Source organism: Anomalospiza imberbis, chromosome 8, assembly GCF_031753505.1.
Source record: "Anomalospiza imberbis isolate Cuckoo-Finch-1a 21T00152 chromosome 8, ASM3175350v1, whole genome shotgun sequence".
Classification (NCBI taxonomy): Eukaryota; Metazoa; Chordata; class Aves; order Passeriformes; family Viduidae; genus Anomalospiza; species Anomalospiza imberbis.
The window spans coordinates 1,222,939-1,240,044 of record NC_089688.1 but is presented as its reverse complement, the minus strand read 5'-3'; the positions used below and the strand labels follow the sequence as shown (position 1 = coordinate 1,240,044).

Below are 17,106 nucleotides of genomic sequence, written 5' to 3'. Positions count from 1 at the left end.
TAAGTAATTGATAGGAAGACATCTGTGTGTGTTGAGTCTGTTTTTGATACTTTGTGCCTCTAGTGTGTGAGTTTTATCACCTTTTTTTTTTTCTTTTCTTCCAATACAAATCAATTTCTGTTTGAGAGGTGGTGGTTGAGAAGTACAGTGGAATCATCCACACAGTAAGGTGTTACACAGTGGGAAGCTACTTAAACTGGGCCCTGGCCCTTGAGGGCCACTGGAAGCTGTCTGGGATGTGCTCAGCTGCAGCCCCCAGGGAGCCATATGATAAACCCAGAACAATTCAAGGCAGCTTCATTCAGGCTTTGCCAGGGGAAGGTGGCAAAAAGCCATTTCATATGTAGTGCCTCCCATTAGCCAGGGTATACCTTCACTTTATAGGGCATCTTTGGTAAGTTTGTAACTTTGATAAGTTTTCACTTTATAGGGCATCTTTGATAAGTTTGTAAGGTATAGCTAGAAATTAATGGAAACCAGAAATCAAATGACAATTTTAATAGACTTTAGAACAGAGTGTACGAGTATAAAACACTGGTTTTGTATTTCAAAAGTTGCAGGAAGATAGCCAGTCATTTTAAACAGTCTTCTACAAAACATATGCCAGTAGATTACATAAAAGACACTATATACAATATAAAAGAGCAGAAACCAATCCTCACTGTAAAAATAATTTAAAACAAAGTATTTCAATTTAAAATATCTCCTATAGCACAAACTAATACATTGTGACATGCAAGTGAAAACTAAACATATTGCATTCTTTAATGTAGCCAAATAAGAGCTGTGTTAAATTTGGACAATGAGACAACATGCCAACATTTCCCGATGAATACAGGAGGCTGTTCTTAAATATTTATTAACTGTTGTATTATGTTCAAAGAACAGCTACTATACATCTTCCAAAATGTAATAAATATTAAAGCAAAGTATATGAATAATCTACATAGTTGAGTTCATTTGGGTCAATGTTGAAAAAGTGGTTTATAGAAAAATGCTGTTTCACGGACTACTGCACTGTGCAATTGTACAAAATAGTTCTAAAGGCTTGGAAACAATCTGCACTTGAACATTTGCAACATCCAGTTTTAAGGCAGCCTAGCACTTGAGACGGCAGAGCGGGAGAAGCTGCTTTGCTTTTGTGTCCAGGGTGGAGCTGGCAGCTGGGAGGAGGTTTCCCAGCTCAATGAGGACCTCAGGCCAGCAGGTCCTTAATCCACGTGGAGCTCCTTGGCAGCGTACACGGAGGCTCCCACCACTGGAGTCAGTCTCTCCCGGGCTTGGGGCATCAGTGAGCACAAAGGAGGAGCTTCATTGCTGCGCCTTCTCACACGCTGGGAGGAACACTCTTCTCAACTCTGCTTCCACACTGGAGCCTTGGCAATTCCTCAAATGCTATTTTTAAAGCAAGCTGCTCTAGATGTGACTGCTGGATACAGCGTGACAGACTCTGGCTGGGGGGATCCTTTCTGTTAAAAATGCCGGATTCTAACTGCTAAGGAGCCAACGTCAACAACGCTTCATGTCCACAGGAAGTCATACACTCAGCAACCTAAGCATTTTCACAGCACTTCTTGATCCATCAAAAACCACTGGGTTCCTCAAGTGCTGCTGTCTTGTTTCCATCTCGCTATCTGCTTGCAATTAAGTATGTCTCAAACATACAAAGGAACTGTTAAAGCAAAAAAAATTAGCTGCCACAGTAGGTCTTAGAAAATGCCAGTGTTTAATGACAGACTAGGCGTGAATGAAAGGTTTAGCAGAAGCGTAAGAAGATTTTAAATAAACCAAAGTGTTACAAAGCAAGAGGTGTGAAAATACCATTCTTTGGTCTAAATTAGCTGTTCCCTTTATATTAGTTTAACATTCCAATGGCTTTTTCAAAACTGTTTAAAAATAATATAAGCTGAAATTTATTAAGCAAAAATATGCATTATATACATGGATGCCTGATCAGACAGATGAACTTAAAAGTGAACATAGTGACAGTTGCTTAGATAATCCTAGTACCTTAAAAAAAAGATGAGTTAGTGTTGAGTGCGCAGTAATAGATTTTTATTGAAAAAGGTAAAAAACTAAGCATGAAAATCTGTTTCAGTTATTTATAAACACTACATCCGTATGGTTTTGTTGCTCTAAATTCAGACGTAAACATTCATTCTGACATGCCAAAGCTCCTAATGCTGGTGGGAAGTTCCTGTAACCAGTCAGCGATCACTTTACAGCGCGTTGCTCGGATGTTCCGTCCCTGCAGCTTCATTTGTCTCAGCTGATTCCTCAGCTGCCAATTCCTCCTGTTCGGCTCCATCCTCCCCGAATCCAGGCTCCTCCTCCCGCTCGGGAGCATCCTCATCCTCTATGCCATTGTAAAACTCCTCCATCTCACTCTCATCCTCCACATCTAAGCTCTGACTGCGGCACGAGCCGCTCTCACTGCTGCTGCCACAAGAGCTGGAAGATATGATATCGTCTTCAGAATCCGAGTAAACCTCAGCACCGTGGAAGATATAGCGATTGGGTGGCAAAAACAGATACTGAGTACCTGGAACAGAATTTTAACAGTCAGTGACATGCTGAAGTAAATTACTGGTGCAAGATCTTGTGGTTAGAAGGTACCTGCATAGATCTGTTTTCAACAGTGACTCTTAACTGACAAATCAGATGACATGAAAATGCATTTTTGCCCATGTACGTGTATTTATTACGAAGGACAGAAGAAATGCTTCACTGGAAAGCTCAGTGTTCCTCCTCCCCCTCCCTATGATACCAAAGACAATTTATACTCATTGTTCAGCAGCTGTTTTATGGGAACACATTCCAAGCTAGACTTCCTCTACCTGTGGAAGAACAGGAGCCCCTGCATGAGTACCAGACTAAAGTCAAAACCCAGCCTTTCCTTTGGAAAATTGCACTTTAATTCCTGACTCCTTACATCAGTTACAGGACTACACACAGGCTTCCTTGGAAAGTCTAAACTTCCCTTAAAAAGGTGCCTCACTCCAGCTGTGAGATTTTTAAGTCCTGTCATTACTTTGTCTTCCAGCTCTACTGCAATACCAAATCATGCTCTACTGTGAGCAGCTTCTGAACACCTCAGGATCAAACTAACTTTTCTGAAAATGCATGTGAAAATTTACGAAGGGATTTATTTTTGATACCTACCTTCAGCCTCCTAAACTTTGATCTTTTAGGTGAGGATGTAATCACTGATTTAAAAACCTATTATGAAATACAAGAAATATTTCCTACTGGCTTCTCCAAAATAAACAAACGGTTCAATGAGAGTTATGTAGACACTTGTATGAACAAAAATAGCCACCAAAACCCTCTGATTGCCTCAAGAGTAAATTATTTATCACTTTAAAGTAAGTCTACCATAAATGTATGAGCCAAAAGGAAGCAAAATACTGAAAAGCATTAGCACTTACCATCCAGCCTTTTGCTAATCTGTTCTTTTGCAGATCTGTTTACCCAACACTTCTTCAGTATTTCACTCTTTTCTTTATTTTCTCCATCGTTAGATCCATTTTCCTTCATTGTTTCAGAGTTCATTAGCTCACTAGCAGGATTTTCAGGGTTTTCTGATGACACCGGTGTGTCCTGAAGCGTCTCCTCTGAGCAGGTCCCTTTAGTTTCTGAGGCAGGCTCACAGTTTTCTACCTTACATTCAGGTGGGTGTTCCGATGCCACCGCAGTATTGGGTGGGCTCATCCTTTCTGGTGAACTGGAGCCTTCTGAAATGTTCAGAGGGGTTGGCGGGAGCTCAGCTGAGAGTGCTTCGAGCTCCTTGTGCGGCCGTGGAGGCTTTTCTGTGATTTCTGAAAGTTTTACCGAGTTGTAGCAAAGTTTTGTGTATTCACTACCCAACCTCTGACACAATTCATTAATAATAACATCACAGTCTCCAAGAAGCTCCACGTCAAAGTGTAGATGAGGCAAAGGTTCCCTATTAATTAAGATCTGAGGCACTTCATGGGGGATGGAACCTATAGATGGAAAAGAGAATTCAAACGTAGTCACTTGGGTTTTACTTCCAGCAGGGACCTACTGAGAAAGCTCAGGCTTCTCTTCATGACTTCATTTGCAACAAGACAAAACTAGCCAGGTCAGGAAGAAGGCAAGCCAGTCCCAAATTTAACAATGGCAGTTTGAGCTGCTATGCCTACTGTAGCCTGGTTAGATGGGTTTTTTCCCCCATTTTTTCCAGTTAAAAGCATTCCTCAATCACTGAGAAACATATGCACAGAAATACTGGCTACATTAATATTAAAAATACAGTAGTATTAAAAAGAATGAAATTAGTACTATAATCTCTTCAAATTATGTTGATTTTGTGCATTTATTTTAGGTACTTAAGTGCACATGAGGAATATACTGCTGTTGAGGCGCTTCCTTTCTAAAGCCTTCAAGCCTTTCTAAAGCATATCGCAAGCACGGAGAGAAACTAATCTTAGAACGAAGTCATTCAGGCTTAAGAGAGTAGTTTTTCAGATAATCATTTAATTATCTTGAGATCTACCTGGAGCATAGAAAAAGCACTTTGTTACTTTCTCAATTTTGCATTTCAGCTTTACATAGGCAAGCAGCTTTCATCTTACAAAACGTGGTGCTCACTGAACTGAACCAAAGGTATTTCTAAGAGCCTGGAGTTTCTTAACTGAGAATTCCACTTCTGATGCAGATTTTTAAAAGAAAGTACTACCAAGACAGTCACTTACTTGGGATCAATGCTACTGGTCTTACTTTGAGTGAAGACCCAATGACAATGAGGAGATCCACTTCATTTTTGTCGTACTTCATGGCACGGTGGAACTGCTCAGGCAGGTTCTCCCCAAAGAACACAATGTCCGGCTTCATGATGGCCAGCGGCTCCTCAGGGGGGCAGCGGGGACAGCGGGGCACCACCTGCACACAACAGCCCTGTTACTGCCCTGCAGGGCTGGCCTCTGAAAAACTCACAGGTCTCACAGCCCTGTTACTGCCCTGCAGGGCTGGCCACTGAAAAACTCACAGATCTCACAACCCTGTTACTGCCCTGCAGGGCTGGCCTCTGAAAAACTCACAGGTCTCACAGCCCTGTTACTGCCCTGCAGGGCTGGCCTCTGAAAAACTCACAGGTCTCACAACCCTGTTACTGCCCTGCAGAGCTGGCCACTGAAAAACTCACAGGTCTCACAACCCTGTTACTGCCCTGCAGGGCTGGCCTCTGAAAAACTCACAGGTCTCACCACCCCCTGTTACTGCCCTGCAGGGCTGGCCTCTGAAAAACTCAGGTCTCACAACCCTGTTACTGCCCTGCAGGGCTGGGGCCTCTGAAAAACTCACAGATCTCACAACAGCCCTGTTACTGCCCTGCAGGGCTGGCCTCTGAAAAACTCACAGGTCTCACAACCCTGTTACTGCCCTGCAGGGCTGGCCACTGAAAAACTCACAGGTCTCACAACCCTGTTACTGCCCTGCAGGGCTGGCCTCTGAAAAACTCACAGGTCTCACCACCCCCTGTTACTGCCCTGCAGGGCTGGCCACTGAAAAACTCACAGGTCTCACAACCCTGTTACTGCCCTGCAGGGCTGGGGCCTCTGAAAAACTCACACTTCCATGTATCACAGGCACTTATTTTGACACAGACAGGGAAGTTTCAGTGATATTTCCTCATTTCATTGTTCTGTGGATGTACAGGCAACTACACTTCTTACTGCTGCCTGCAGCAACTGCTCAGGGAAATAAAGCTACAGCAGGAATAAAGAGGGAGAAACCAGGCAGTTCTATACCACAAGCCAAAGTCCAGCAGTCGTGCTCAGCACCAACTGAGCACACCTCCCATTTGACAGGAACAGATTTTTCATAGTTTAATCAGAACAAAACTGAGATTTCACTGTCAGGTTCCAGTTGAGGATCTGATACAAACCCCATCCTAATCCAAGAGTCTTTTGTAGAGCTTTTCCTGCAGTTTCTCCTCTCCTCCAAAAGGTTACATGTGTTATGCTCACAAAGCTACAGGGCAGGCAGCTGGCTAAGAGCATACAGGACAAGAACAGAGGCCAGAACTTGCTCTCCATTTTAAACTCTTCTAATTCCTCCAGAAATAGAGCAGAATCCTGCTTCACTAACCAAAGTGGTCACTAGTTAGGTTAGTGGAGAAGTAGATTCCCTTTTCTCCTGAGCCAGGGAGTTTTCTGATCTTTGGGACCTCTTTCAACTCTTTTCTATTCAAAGACTTTTTAAGAGAGAATAAAAGCAAGAAGGTGAGTGATAGATCTACAGACAATACTGAGCAATTTCCTTGTAACAGTTCAAGTCTTTTCAGCTGTAGTGTTAAAATATAAAACTTCACAATAAATCCAAGGAGCTGAAATCATATAGAAACCATCACAAGCTACAAATTAGGGCTATAAAGGTGTAAAGATATGTATATTACCTATTGGAGTAGAAAAATACATGAAAACTGACACTTAAATGCATAACAAGTCCCTCCTATACAGAGAACAGCTGCAGAAAAAATAATATAGCATGTCGAAAGTTTAAATGAAAGAATTAATTTCATGGATGCCTGCAGTGGGACAGAAGACAACACTCTCGAAATTAGAAAATATCACAAGTAGAAGGCCTTCTTCTAGTGTCAAATGATCTTTCCCAAAAATTAAAGTGTTTGAACAAAGAAAAACCTTTTGGGATGGATGCCTTGTGGGATAAGAAGCAATTTGGCACAAGAGCTATTAACTGGTATGGTGGAAACCTTCACCCTGCACCCAAGCAAGAAAGCACCCAATAATCCCACAGTCAAGGGAAACCAACTAAAGGATTCCCCAAAAAGGAGCAGATGGCTAGAATGAGTCTTGAACTTTCCCCTCAAATCTTTATATATTAGAAGTAGAAAATCTAACTCCAGCCAGCTGGCTCTGGCAGTAAAGGAGCAAAAAATATTTTTAGGATGTTCTTAAAAATAATCTTAATAGCAGAGTAAACCAAATTTCACATTCAGTAATTCAGTGTTATAAGGCTTCAGGCTTATGAGATTCACATTTCTTAAAGCTTTAACTCAAACATCTCTTCTCAAAGGCTTTCACTGAATTCAATTTGAAATGTAATGCCTGGAGGATTTTCATCCCTTCCATGTTTCTCATCTGTGGACTTTCTTGCAACTGTGGACTCTGAGGCATTTATCAAAAATACCAATGAGCCTGCAGGAGGAGTCCCCTTTCATTTGCATAAACAAGACCTTTTTGACCACAGCATCATCACCTCTGTTCCTTCAAAAGAAGGGGAAGAGGAGCAAAGGCAGAGAGGGTCTCCAAGTCAAAGGTTCATCTGCTCTGACAGAGCAGAACCAACTCCTGCCTTGGTCCTGGGTCACTTTCAGCCAGACATGGGGAGTCTGGAACATGGAATAGTTCAGGAGTCCTAGGAACACCAACATCCCATTTGATCCTTGCTCTAGCCTGCTCTGTGGTTAGCAATTTCTCCATGGATCAGCTGCATTTGAAACACATTTTTAATACAGGTAAATGCTCAAAGAGCAGCCAATGTTATAAAAGGCTAAGAATGCTTTCTCAGTGTGACTCTAAATTCAGATCAACACAAACCAGGTATAAATCCAACTTTCTGCTTACCATTTAACCTCTACTTTTTATCAGAAGAGCCATTAAAAATGGACTCTTAAGGCTTTTTTCTGATTTTTGCCATTACCTAATTTTTGAGTACAGTATTTGAGTATACTTTTAAATACCAGAGGAAATACTAAAATACAGAGAGGCACTTTTAGGAAATACATGCAGAGATATAGAGGCTTTTAAAAGCAGATCTTGTAAGCAATCCTAGTGTAGGGGTTCAGGGTTTGGTTTGGGGTGTTTTTGAGAGAATTACTTATTAGAAAGCTGCAGTGAGTTAAAGTAAATTTTTTACCTGATTGAAAATATCTCCTCGAACAACTTCACAATCAACTTTGTATTTACAGATCAGGCAGGAAGCTGTTGCAAAGGAACCTGAGGAGAAAAACCCGTATGGTAGCATCAGGATTTGCAGTCATTCAGATTTGGTCTTATGCCCAAGCTGTTTTGACAAAAAGGCTGTTATGTTGCAGTGCTACAGAAATCAGGCATTAAAAAAGGTAATGTAAAATTAAGAGGAGATCCTTGTAATACTAGAAATAATTGTTCTTCTAGGTGTTAGTGAGTAGCCACGTACCACATGCATGTCAACACAAACGATCCCGTGTCCTCTCATTCCCCTGACCTGTGCAAGCACAGACAAGGAGCAGAGAACAGAACTGCCCTTCTCCTTACACAGCAGTGGTGCTGCAAACAGCATCAGCAGCACAGGAACCCACAGCAACTCCACACACTGTAGCACAGAATAACTAAGAAAATGCATTAGTAAAGACAATATGCTTTCAGGGTATTGTATCTGGGTAAGACAAAGAGTGAAAGCACAGAAAAACCTGGAGCAGATCATTTATGAGCAACTGGCAGCTCAGCTCTGCTGATCACTGCAGGCCTGCAAACTGCACAGCTTCTGAAAGCTTGCTCAGCACTGCAGCTGCCCCGGTGTGAGGGATTCCAAGGACTATGGGAGGTATGACAGTTATTTGCTCACTTTAATTAGCTGAGAGTAATAATTCAGCTTCATACAGGGTCACGTCTGTCAGGCTCGCAGACCCAACTCAGAGGCATCTGCTGCTACTTCTCTGCAACTCTGTTATGTGAATTATTTTTCACCAGCAGAAGTTTGGTGCCCACGCATGAGCCATTCCCAGCCAGCAGGCCATGGCCTCTGCTCACTCAGCTCCAGCAAGGAATACAATCTAATTCCAGATGCAGTGGTTGAATGCAAGAGCCATTTTAAATACAGCAGAATGCATCTCAGACACCACAGTTTTCATAGGAGGAACTGTACTGTAGATCTGCAGTGACAGATGGGTCTGAAGGCTCACGTAAGAACTCCCCAAATCACTGCAAGGTTCTTTGTTAACTGCTCATGATTAACTTGCCATTGCCCCAGCCACAGGAAAACGTAGAATAAATACAGCAGTGTATTTATTCTGTGCCCCACAGAAGAGTTTTGGTTTCTCTTCAGCCATCATCAGTAGGAAAAAACCATTTGTTAAAGAGCAGCAGCTGTAGGTCAGATAAAGCTTGATGGGCTCAAAACAACCTTTGCTAATTTCCAAAGGCCTCAAAATCTCCAAGTGCACATACTTTTAAAGAATCTGTTTCGTTCAGAATCACCTTATACAGAACATACACTAAAGATTGTCTGTGCTCTCATCCCTGCAGTGTGCAACTGGAAAAATGGGGAGCTTGAGCACAGCAGTGATGTGCAAAAACCCAGCCACGTAAGAGGTTTGTGACAAATGCCTCAGATGAAATGCCAACCAAAGAAAACATGTGGCACACTAAGCACAGACAGAATCCAGCACTGGGGCTGGGCAGCTGACTGGCAGATGCTGCTGTGTGCTGCTTGGGCCCCATGCAGAGCACCGTGCTTGCTCTGCCTGGAGAATGAAAATGGAAACGCATCTGGCACCGAGCTAAGCTTTGTAGGTATGGAAACCACGTGAGTCTGGCCCCTGGCAAAGGTGCAATTAGATGGATGGGCCTTATAAACATGCCAGTGCTACTTTTAGATGATTTATGTGTCTGAAGTTTACTAAATGATCCAAACATGCATTTAAGAACTAATTTTCTGAATTCTTTTCTTGAAAATTTATCCTTGGACTTTCACCTTGACATGTGCAAGTCCTAGGAAATGGAAAGCGTATCAAGCAATTAAAGCAATTCCAGTTAATTAGGCCTCATAATTACAGAATCTGTAAGACACTGAAGGTGCAACAAGATGATCTTCAGTTCAACTGAACTGGTGATCAATCCTCAATGTTTTATACCTGAGGTGGAGTCACTGAGGTGTCAGGATATTTTAAGATTCCAGTGTAATATAAAATAGAGAGTCAGATAACACCAAGACTCGCATTCCATTGATGGGCAGTGAGAGGGACCTATGGCAAGACTGCTTTCCATGTTATGTTGTCACACAGCTCAAGAAGCACCAAATGCACTTTAGAAGTGACACTCTAAGCTCATGCCAACAGGGTGTGGATCTTCACTGATACACAGACCCTTCATCAAGCTCAATTCCTGAAAGGAGTTACTTCTACTTGAAACACTTCTGATTTAAATGTAAACTGTCTAAAACAAAATTTCAACATTAAAGTTTATTTCCAACAGCGATTACCTTGTCGCATGCACCAGTAAGCATTCCCACAGGGAAAATGAGTGAAACTAAACCCACTAACCATGACACTGTATTATCCTTTGGATTCCTGCAACCTGTTCCAGTGTGTCTATGTTCTGAGTATAGTTGCGAAGGAGTTTTCCTTCTTTATCCATCAAAGCGATGAACTTGTGACAGAGGGATGGCTGGAACTGTCCCGGGTAGATTTCCTAGGGAATTCAGAAGCACATTAGACAGTGGAAGTGGATACAGAGTGTTCCCCTGAGCTGGGCACTGTCCCCAGCCATCCCAGAGCCCCTTACCCTGCTCCCTCCCTGTGCCCTTTGCCACTGCCCTGGCATCCAACTCCTTTTCCCATTGCTCAGCTCCTCAGCATGGCAGGAGCAGCTGCTCCGTGCAAGCTGGGATTGTGGTTTTACACAGCATAAAAGCAACGTTTAGATCTTTTTCTGGTTTTGAGAATTATGAAATAGGAAAGCTTTCTCTCCTTTGTTAAGTGTCAAGTGACCTCAGTATTTGTTACTAGAAACATGTATTCTGATGGACAGAAAAGGAGGAGGAGGAGGAGTGAAAAAGTAGAAAAGTAAAAAGTTTTAGCTAAATTAGATTTGGACTTTTCTGGTAAAACCTGTGTGTAGACAGGTTTCAAGTATGTTGATTTTTTTCTTGCTGTGGTGTTTTTTGGTTTGGGGTGGGTTTTTGTTTGTGGGGGTGGTGTTTTTTAATATTAAAACCCAAAGGAACCGTGTATACTAATGAGCATCAAAATTTGTTAGTATCTGGATAGGAGGCTGTCAGAGAAAGCCAGGCAGAAAAAGAATGCATTGGGTTTTCTTTTCCAGTCTTTGTAACAGGACAGACCAGTAGTATGAATTGTGAGCAAATGGAAGAAAGAATGAGTGGCGATTGATTTTTACAAGTCCTTACTGGTCCTGTAGAAATTCTTATATCTTGGGTTTAATTTTTTTTTTTTGGTCCCAAGGAAATTGAAGACTAAATGCAATTTTTTTTGATTGTTTGTTTGTTTTTTGTTTCTCCATATGTCTACAGTTTCTACAAGTCCTTCTTGTCTAAGAGACATAATTGCTGCTTTTGATACTGTTTAATATCACTGAGATTTTGTCAACCATCTGAAATTGTTGTTTATATCACAAACTTACAACAGGAACAGTAAAATAACCTTTAAAAAGAGAGAGAATGTTGCTGAACAGTTTCTAGTTTTTATCTGAGTTATGCATTTTAATATTGTCATCTGTCTTTACTGACCAAGACAAGAACTGTTGGAAAACCATACCTTTGCAAACTTAAAAAACGGCCTGGGGTCCTTTCTGAAATATTCTATATCAAACATTGCTTGAGGATCTGGAAGGTCTGGGAAGTCTACAGCAAGGCGTGCATAGATGCCATCTCTGGATCTAAAGTCAGGTATTCCACAAGACACTGACACCTGAAATATATTTTTGCAATCTGAAATAAGTGAAACTACATATTGGACTATAAAGTGTTCCTCTGGGAAACCACATTTCTGTATGCCCAGTGTTCAGAAACATTAAGAACAAAACCAAACCAGTCTTGGTTCTCTGTATTTATTTTTCTTTTCCTTTTTTTTTTTTTTTGTCCAATATAACAATTCCCAAATCACAACCAGGAGAAACAACACAGAAACAAAATTTGACATGTGGATAAAAAACCCTTTAGTACAGTCTGCACAGGTATTAACAGGGTACCAGAACTTGCTTTTACCACTGGAAGTTTTGTAAGATGTGAACAAAAATTTAGAGCATTATTGCATTAATTGTTCACTGATCTGCCAACTCAGGCTTACATATGCTGGTTGATATTTTAAACTGTTTTTTTTACACACTAACAGAATAGTCTTGCTTTTAAAAAATATATTCTTACTTCGGAAGAATAAACCCCTTTTGATAAAAGTTTTTTTTATCGATAAACATTGCTTATCAAAGCATTGTAGTAGTCAGTAAGGACTGAAATCATTGTCTCAGACTACCCCAAAATAGCATGGGAAGAGGAGGAGAAACAGGTGTATGCAAGTATGGAAAGAGCAAGATTGGGAGTAGCAGTGCTCTTCTGAAAGCTGATTTGAATTACTCATCTGCTCTGAATCGTATCACACCATCTGTGTGTGAACAACAGAAGCAAGAAATGATCTGGTGCACAGGTACAGAGCTGCAAATGTGCAGCAGTTCAGAAATGGTCTTTAGTCAAACAGTGAGTAGCTTTATCACCACCACAGAGCACCACTTGCTGAAAGTAACATTCAGTCTGCTGAAATCTGATCAAACTGTCCTTATCATCATCCTCCTCTCCTCCCCCAACTCCTTTCAAATCCTATTCTTCTAGTGCCTCAAACTCCATCTGGGATTTTAAGAGATTTTGTTTTAAAACAGAAGACTAGGATAGAAAAAGCTCTGGACAGGTAATGTGTTCTTATTCCAAAACTGTTTTGCATGGGAGCAGCTGTTTAAAAGTTTCTATGTCTAAGAATATTTTGTTCTGAGAAGAGAGATGGTGTAATTTCCAATGGAAGCTGCAGTCCTTGCAGTGGACTGGACTCTTCCCCCCACAGCTGCTGGTAGATTTGCTGCAGGGTTTGCTACCTCTTGCTCCCATCCCTGCAAGCTGTACTGAAGTACTGAACCAACCCGGCTCCACATTTTCACACCGTCGTTGCAGCAATACCTACCCCAGCTCCAGTCAAGACCATGATCTTCTTGCATTCCTGCAAAAGTTTCACAGCATCATCAATGGTGTTGATATCTTTCCTCTTCTTCCTTTTTGGTGGCTCTGAAAGGATGTTTATCACGATTTGCCACAGAGTCATGTCATCCAGTTCAGGTGGGGGGATCGTTTCTGGCAGCAGGTCCTTCAGAATCGTCCGTGGGTCTGTACCTAACATGAGATGCTGCTGAACAAAAGTGTAGGGACCTAAGAAAATTTAAAAATACAGATATTTAAAACAGAGTCAAGTACTGCAGATGATCATGGTTATTGTTCCATTTATTAATGCTTACTAGTACAGTTTCATGAATCCAATTCAGTGCTCCATTCATCCACCCCCCTGTATTTTGGTCTAAACTCTGAAGTGAGAGCTGGGCATTTTATTCATCATTATTTTATGTTAACCCATGAAGGATATCATAGAAAGTCAGTCAAGTTAAATCCCAGTTCACAGCAAACTTAACCTCTTTTAGAGGTGCAACAGGATTTTCACAATGTGTCTCCATCTGTACTTTCCCAACATTTAGTATTTACAGGAATAAGCTGAAAACAAACAACAACCACACATATACTTTCCAGTGGTATTATAAACCATCACTCTAAAGAGACACATAGAGACCAGAAATCCATGGATTTTTGTTGTTTTTTTGGTCATCTAACACGAATTATTTCAGACATTACCTCTTTAAGCTATTAAATCAATCTTTCCAGAGACACTCGAGATGAGGGCTCACTGTCCTAAAATCATACAGGGATCTTGTCCCTTAAAGAATTAATACTAAGTAGGCAAGCTATAGAAATATGCCATAAATTAGTCTAATTTAGTGAACCAGTGTGCATGCTTTTAATAGGGATTGTGGCAGGATTTCTATTCAAGAAAAAATAAGACATTGACAATTTCAATCAGAATACAGCAAGTTTCAAGGGGCTCCTTTTTAAACTCCCTAAATAACATACAGAATACAGCCAACACCTCTAAGCTGTTCAGAAGCGCTAATTGCCAATATTTTTGCAACAGGAAAATAATTTGAATACTGGGGAGGATTAAGTGACTGTTCAAAGGCAAAGAGCATCCAAGAACATGCTCCAGGCTTCTACCTATACGTGGTCTTGGGGTCCAGTCACTGGAACTTGCATGTGAGGCTCTGTCTTCTTCATCACTGTCACAGGAGTGAAAGCCATTGGCTATGATTTCATCGCTGAGGAGGAAGTTATCTGCAAGACAGCATGACCAAGGGGTTACACTTCAGCCCAAGGGCACAGTGTATCTTCAAAGGGATCACAAAAACAAAAATCACGCGCTCAGTCGGAAGTTTTGTCACTTAGGCACAGAAAATGTCTATTTTTCTTCACATTTAGAGAGATACTTCCAAGATGTTGGTAGATTTACTGCAGGGTTTGCTACCTCAGTGCTGGGCTTCAGGGGACTGAATGCTGACCTTGGTGAAATCTCATTCTCTGAAGTGTTGGGCATTATGGATATTTCACCATAGAAAAAATCCAAATGTTTTAAAAGTATAATTGAAAATGTCTTTCCCTTACAATTCCCACTGCATTCAGCTCATTAAAAAACTGGGTAAAATGAAAACAGGTCACCATGGCAGACAGATATCTGACTAGGTTTTAAGAGCTTTTTAACAGCATTTTGAAAGAAACCCACAAATGCACATTTGCTACAACAAATTCACAGGATTTGGTGAGGGTGTTACCTTGCAGCTCAGCTGTATTGCTGACCACACACACAATTTATGATACTTCAGCTGTGACACAGAACATGCTCCCCTGTAGCGCCTTCACTACGTTTCTCTCGTCCATTTGGCCCCGCAGCTGGGTCTGGCTCAGAGTGCCAGAGTCACCTCAGCTCAGCCCATGGCCTTAAGCCAAAGTAACTCAATCTAACTCCATCTCAGACCTCGATGAGTGAGCCCAGGGCCGGACAAGGCACTTGTGTTACTGAGCTCACACTGAAGGGGAAATCTAAATTCCAGCCTGAGCACCTTATTAGAACTTCGACTAATCAGCCTTTTTTACTGGCTTTATTAGAAATAGCCTCAGCACCTGTAGCTTCATTTGTTGAAAATCTAAGATATGAACAAAGAACAAATTTCAGTCGTGCTCTGTAAAGCAAAGAATCACTGACACAGTTCTCAGTCTCGTCTGAAGAACTGAAGCCCCCCCTGCACTGTTTTAGCTGTTACTCCACTTGATTCTCAAATAAAGAACACCACAAAACACCATCATTTTTTATTCAGAGGTTGTGTTGTCCTTCTCCTTGTTGGCATACATTTTTGATTAGAAAAGAAAGAGACCAGTGACAGAAATTTGTTGTTGGTTCTTGCTGTCTTGTTCTTCTGAGGCCACAGGTGCTCATGGACATTACTATTTCCTATTCATCTATTTATTTACAGCATTTCAGTTCCATCTCATAATGCATGCAGTCAGTGAACATATTGAGAATTTTGGAGAAGGAAAAAGTGCATTAGTACACATCAGTAACTGCGAGGTGTAAGTTTAACTTGAGCAGCTTTTATGGCTTGTGTATCAGGAAGCAAAGCTTACATTGTGAAAGGCTCCTCACACACAGGCCACCGTGCCCGGGATTTAGGAAACAGTGGCAGCTACAAGGAGGATAAAGTAACAGTGTCAACTGGAACACTCCCTGAGTATTCCTCAAAGGACCAGAGGGGGTAATGCCGGCCAGAACTCAGCCAGCCACAGCAAAACACGCCTGAGGCTCGCAGCGACCTGAGCAAAAGGCTTCGTGTAAGGCCCTGGTAAGAGATCACTGGCTTTGCTCTGAGCTGTTCCGATGCAGTTTTTAAATACTGAGGCTGTTCCAGGTTCATTCTACACCTGTTCCTTATGGACTGCTTTTGCACGGACAGAAAAGTTTCTGCAGAGCTTTGCTACAGAGTTAAAGTATCTTTAATGGCACTCCAGGATAAAATGTAAAGACTGTACTGGCAGAATGCAGTCTGATACATTTTAATAAATCTTTCCAAAACACTGCTTTTAAAAAAAAGCCAAAATTAACAACTCAAAACACAGCTCAAAAATGATCCGTTTGTACTGTGAGGTACTTTCACAGCGATGCTGCCCACCAGTACACTTCAAATATGATCTGAAAAAAACTTTTTGGAAAAAGAAGAGGATACTGCACCCTGTATCCTCTGAGATCCAGCTTAGTTTTGTGCTGCAGTCACTGAAACCTTAGCCAAGACTGTCACTTGCAGTTCTTTAAAGACTAGTCAAGACTGCTGCTCCTGAGCCTATCTGCAAGTTTCTGAGGATCAGAAATAAAATAATTAACACGGCAGAGATTGTGAAAAGGAAACCGGGCTTATAATTTTTCGTTTTTAATAACTTGTTGCCAGCAACACAGCAGAATAAATATTTTCGGGGCTGAGAGCCGAGCCGCCGTCCCCGTGCGGCACAAGGCGCAGGAGGCCTCGCCGGGGCCGGCCCGCAGCGGGCCCGGCCGGCGGAGCCGCGGCTGCCGCGCAGCGCCGTTCGCCCCGAGCAGGGGCCGCGGCCGGGCCGGCGACACCGCGCCCCGCGCGACACCCGGGCCGGCGCCGTGCGGGGAGGAGGGAGCCGCGCGGGAGGGGAGGGAGGGGAGAAGGGAGGGGTCGGTCCTCACCGGGATGCGGGGCCGGCACCGCGGCCGCCCCGTTCGAACACTGCGCCCGCCCGCAGCCCGGGGCCGCCTCCGCCGCGTCTTCGCCGGGCGCCGCCTCCGCGCCCTCCCCCTGGTCCCGCCGCGGAGGCGGCTCCGCCCGGGGCAGGCCCCGCAGCCCGGCCCCGCCGTCCGCGCCGCTCCGCGCCGCCGCCGCCTCGCCGCCGTCCTCCCGCTCCGCCCGGCCGCCATCGGCCGCCGCGGCCGCCGCCTCCCCCGGCGGCTCCGCGGGCACGGCGGCGACGGGCGCGGGCGGCGGCCCCGCGGCGCGGTCGGGGCGCGGCGCGGGCGCGGCGCTCCCCGATCCGCGGCGGTGCCGCTTGGCCGCGGGCTCGGCGCCGTCGCCGCCGGGGCCGGCGGGGCCGCGCGGGCGGAGCGGCGCAGCGTCCCCGTCCGCCATCTTGGCGCCGCCGCAGCCGCCGCCCCCCTCGCGCCCGGCCCCCCCCCCGCCCGCCGCGGGCAGC

At 43.4% G+C, this 17,106-nt stretch overlaps 1 protein-coding gene across 1 annotated transcript; it reads right to left on the bottom strand.

The window, feature by feature from the left end:
- Positions 1–483: 483 nt before the first annotated feature.
- SIRT1 (sirtuin 1) lies at positions 484–17,057 on the bottom strand. Its single transcript, XM_068196839.1, has 9 exons — positions 16,607–17,057; positions 14,065–14,181; positions 12,932–13,173; positions 11,522–11,674; positions 10,289–10,436; positions 7,903–7,982; positions 4,719–4,905; positions 3,429–3,986; positions 484–2,542 (listed from the first exon to the last, which is right to left on the bottom strand). The coding sequence occupies exons 1-9, from the start codon at positions 17,040–17,042 to the stop codon at positions 2,220–2,222; spliced, it is 2,244 nt and encodes a 747-aa protein (XP_068052940.1). The 5' UTR covers positions 17,043–17,057; the 3' UTR covers positions 484–2,219.
- Positions 17,058–17,106: the final 49 nt, after the last annotated feature.

What these genes read in the sequence shown, in the direction of transcription:
- SIRT1 (XM_068196839.1), bottom strand. Translation starts at nt 17,042, where the DNA reads ATGGCGGACGGGGACGCTGCGCCGCTCCGCCCGCGCGGCCCCGCCGGC. An exon ending in TGGTCTTGACTGGAGCTGGG is followed by an intron (nt 11,675 to 12,931) that starts GTAGGTATTGCT and finishes AATATATTTCAG; the next exon opens with GTGTCAGTGTCTTGTGGAAT. An exon ending in CGTTTTTTAAGTTTGCAAAG is followed by an intron (nt 10,437 to 11,521) that starts GTATGGTTTTCC and finishes TGAATTCCCTAG; the next exon opens with GAAATCTACCCGGGACAGTT.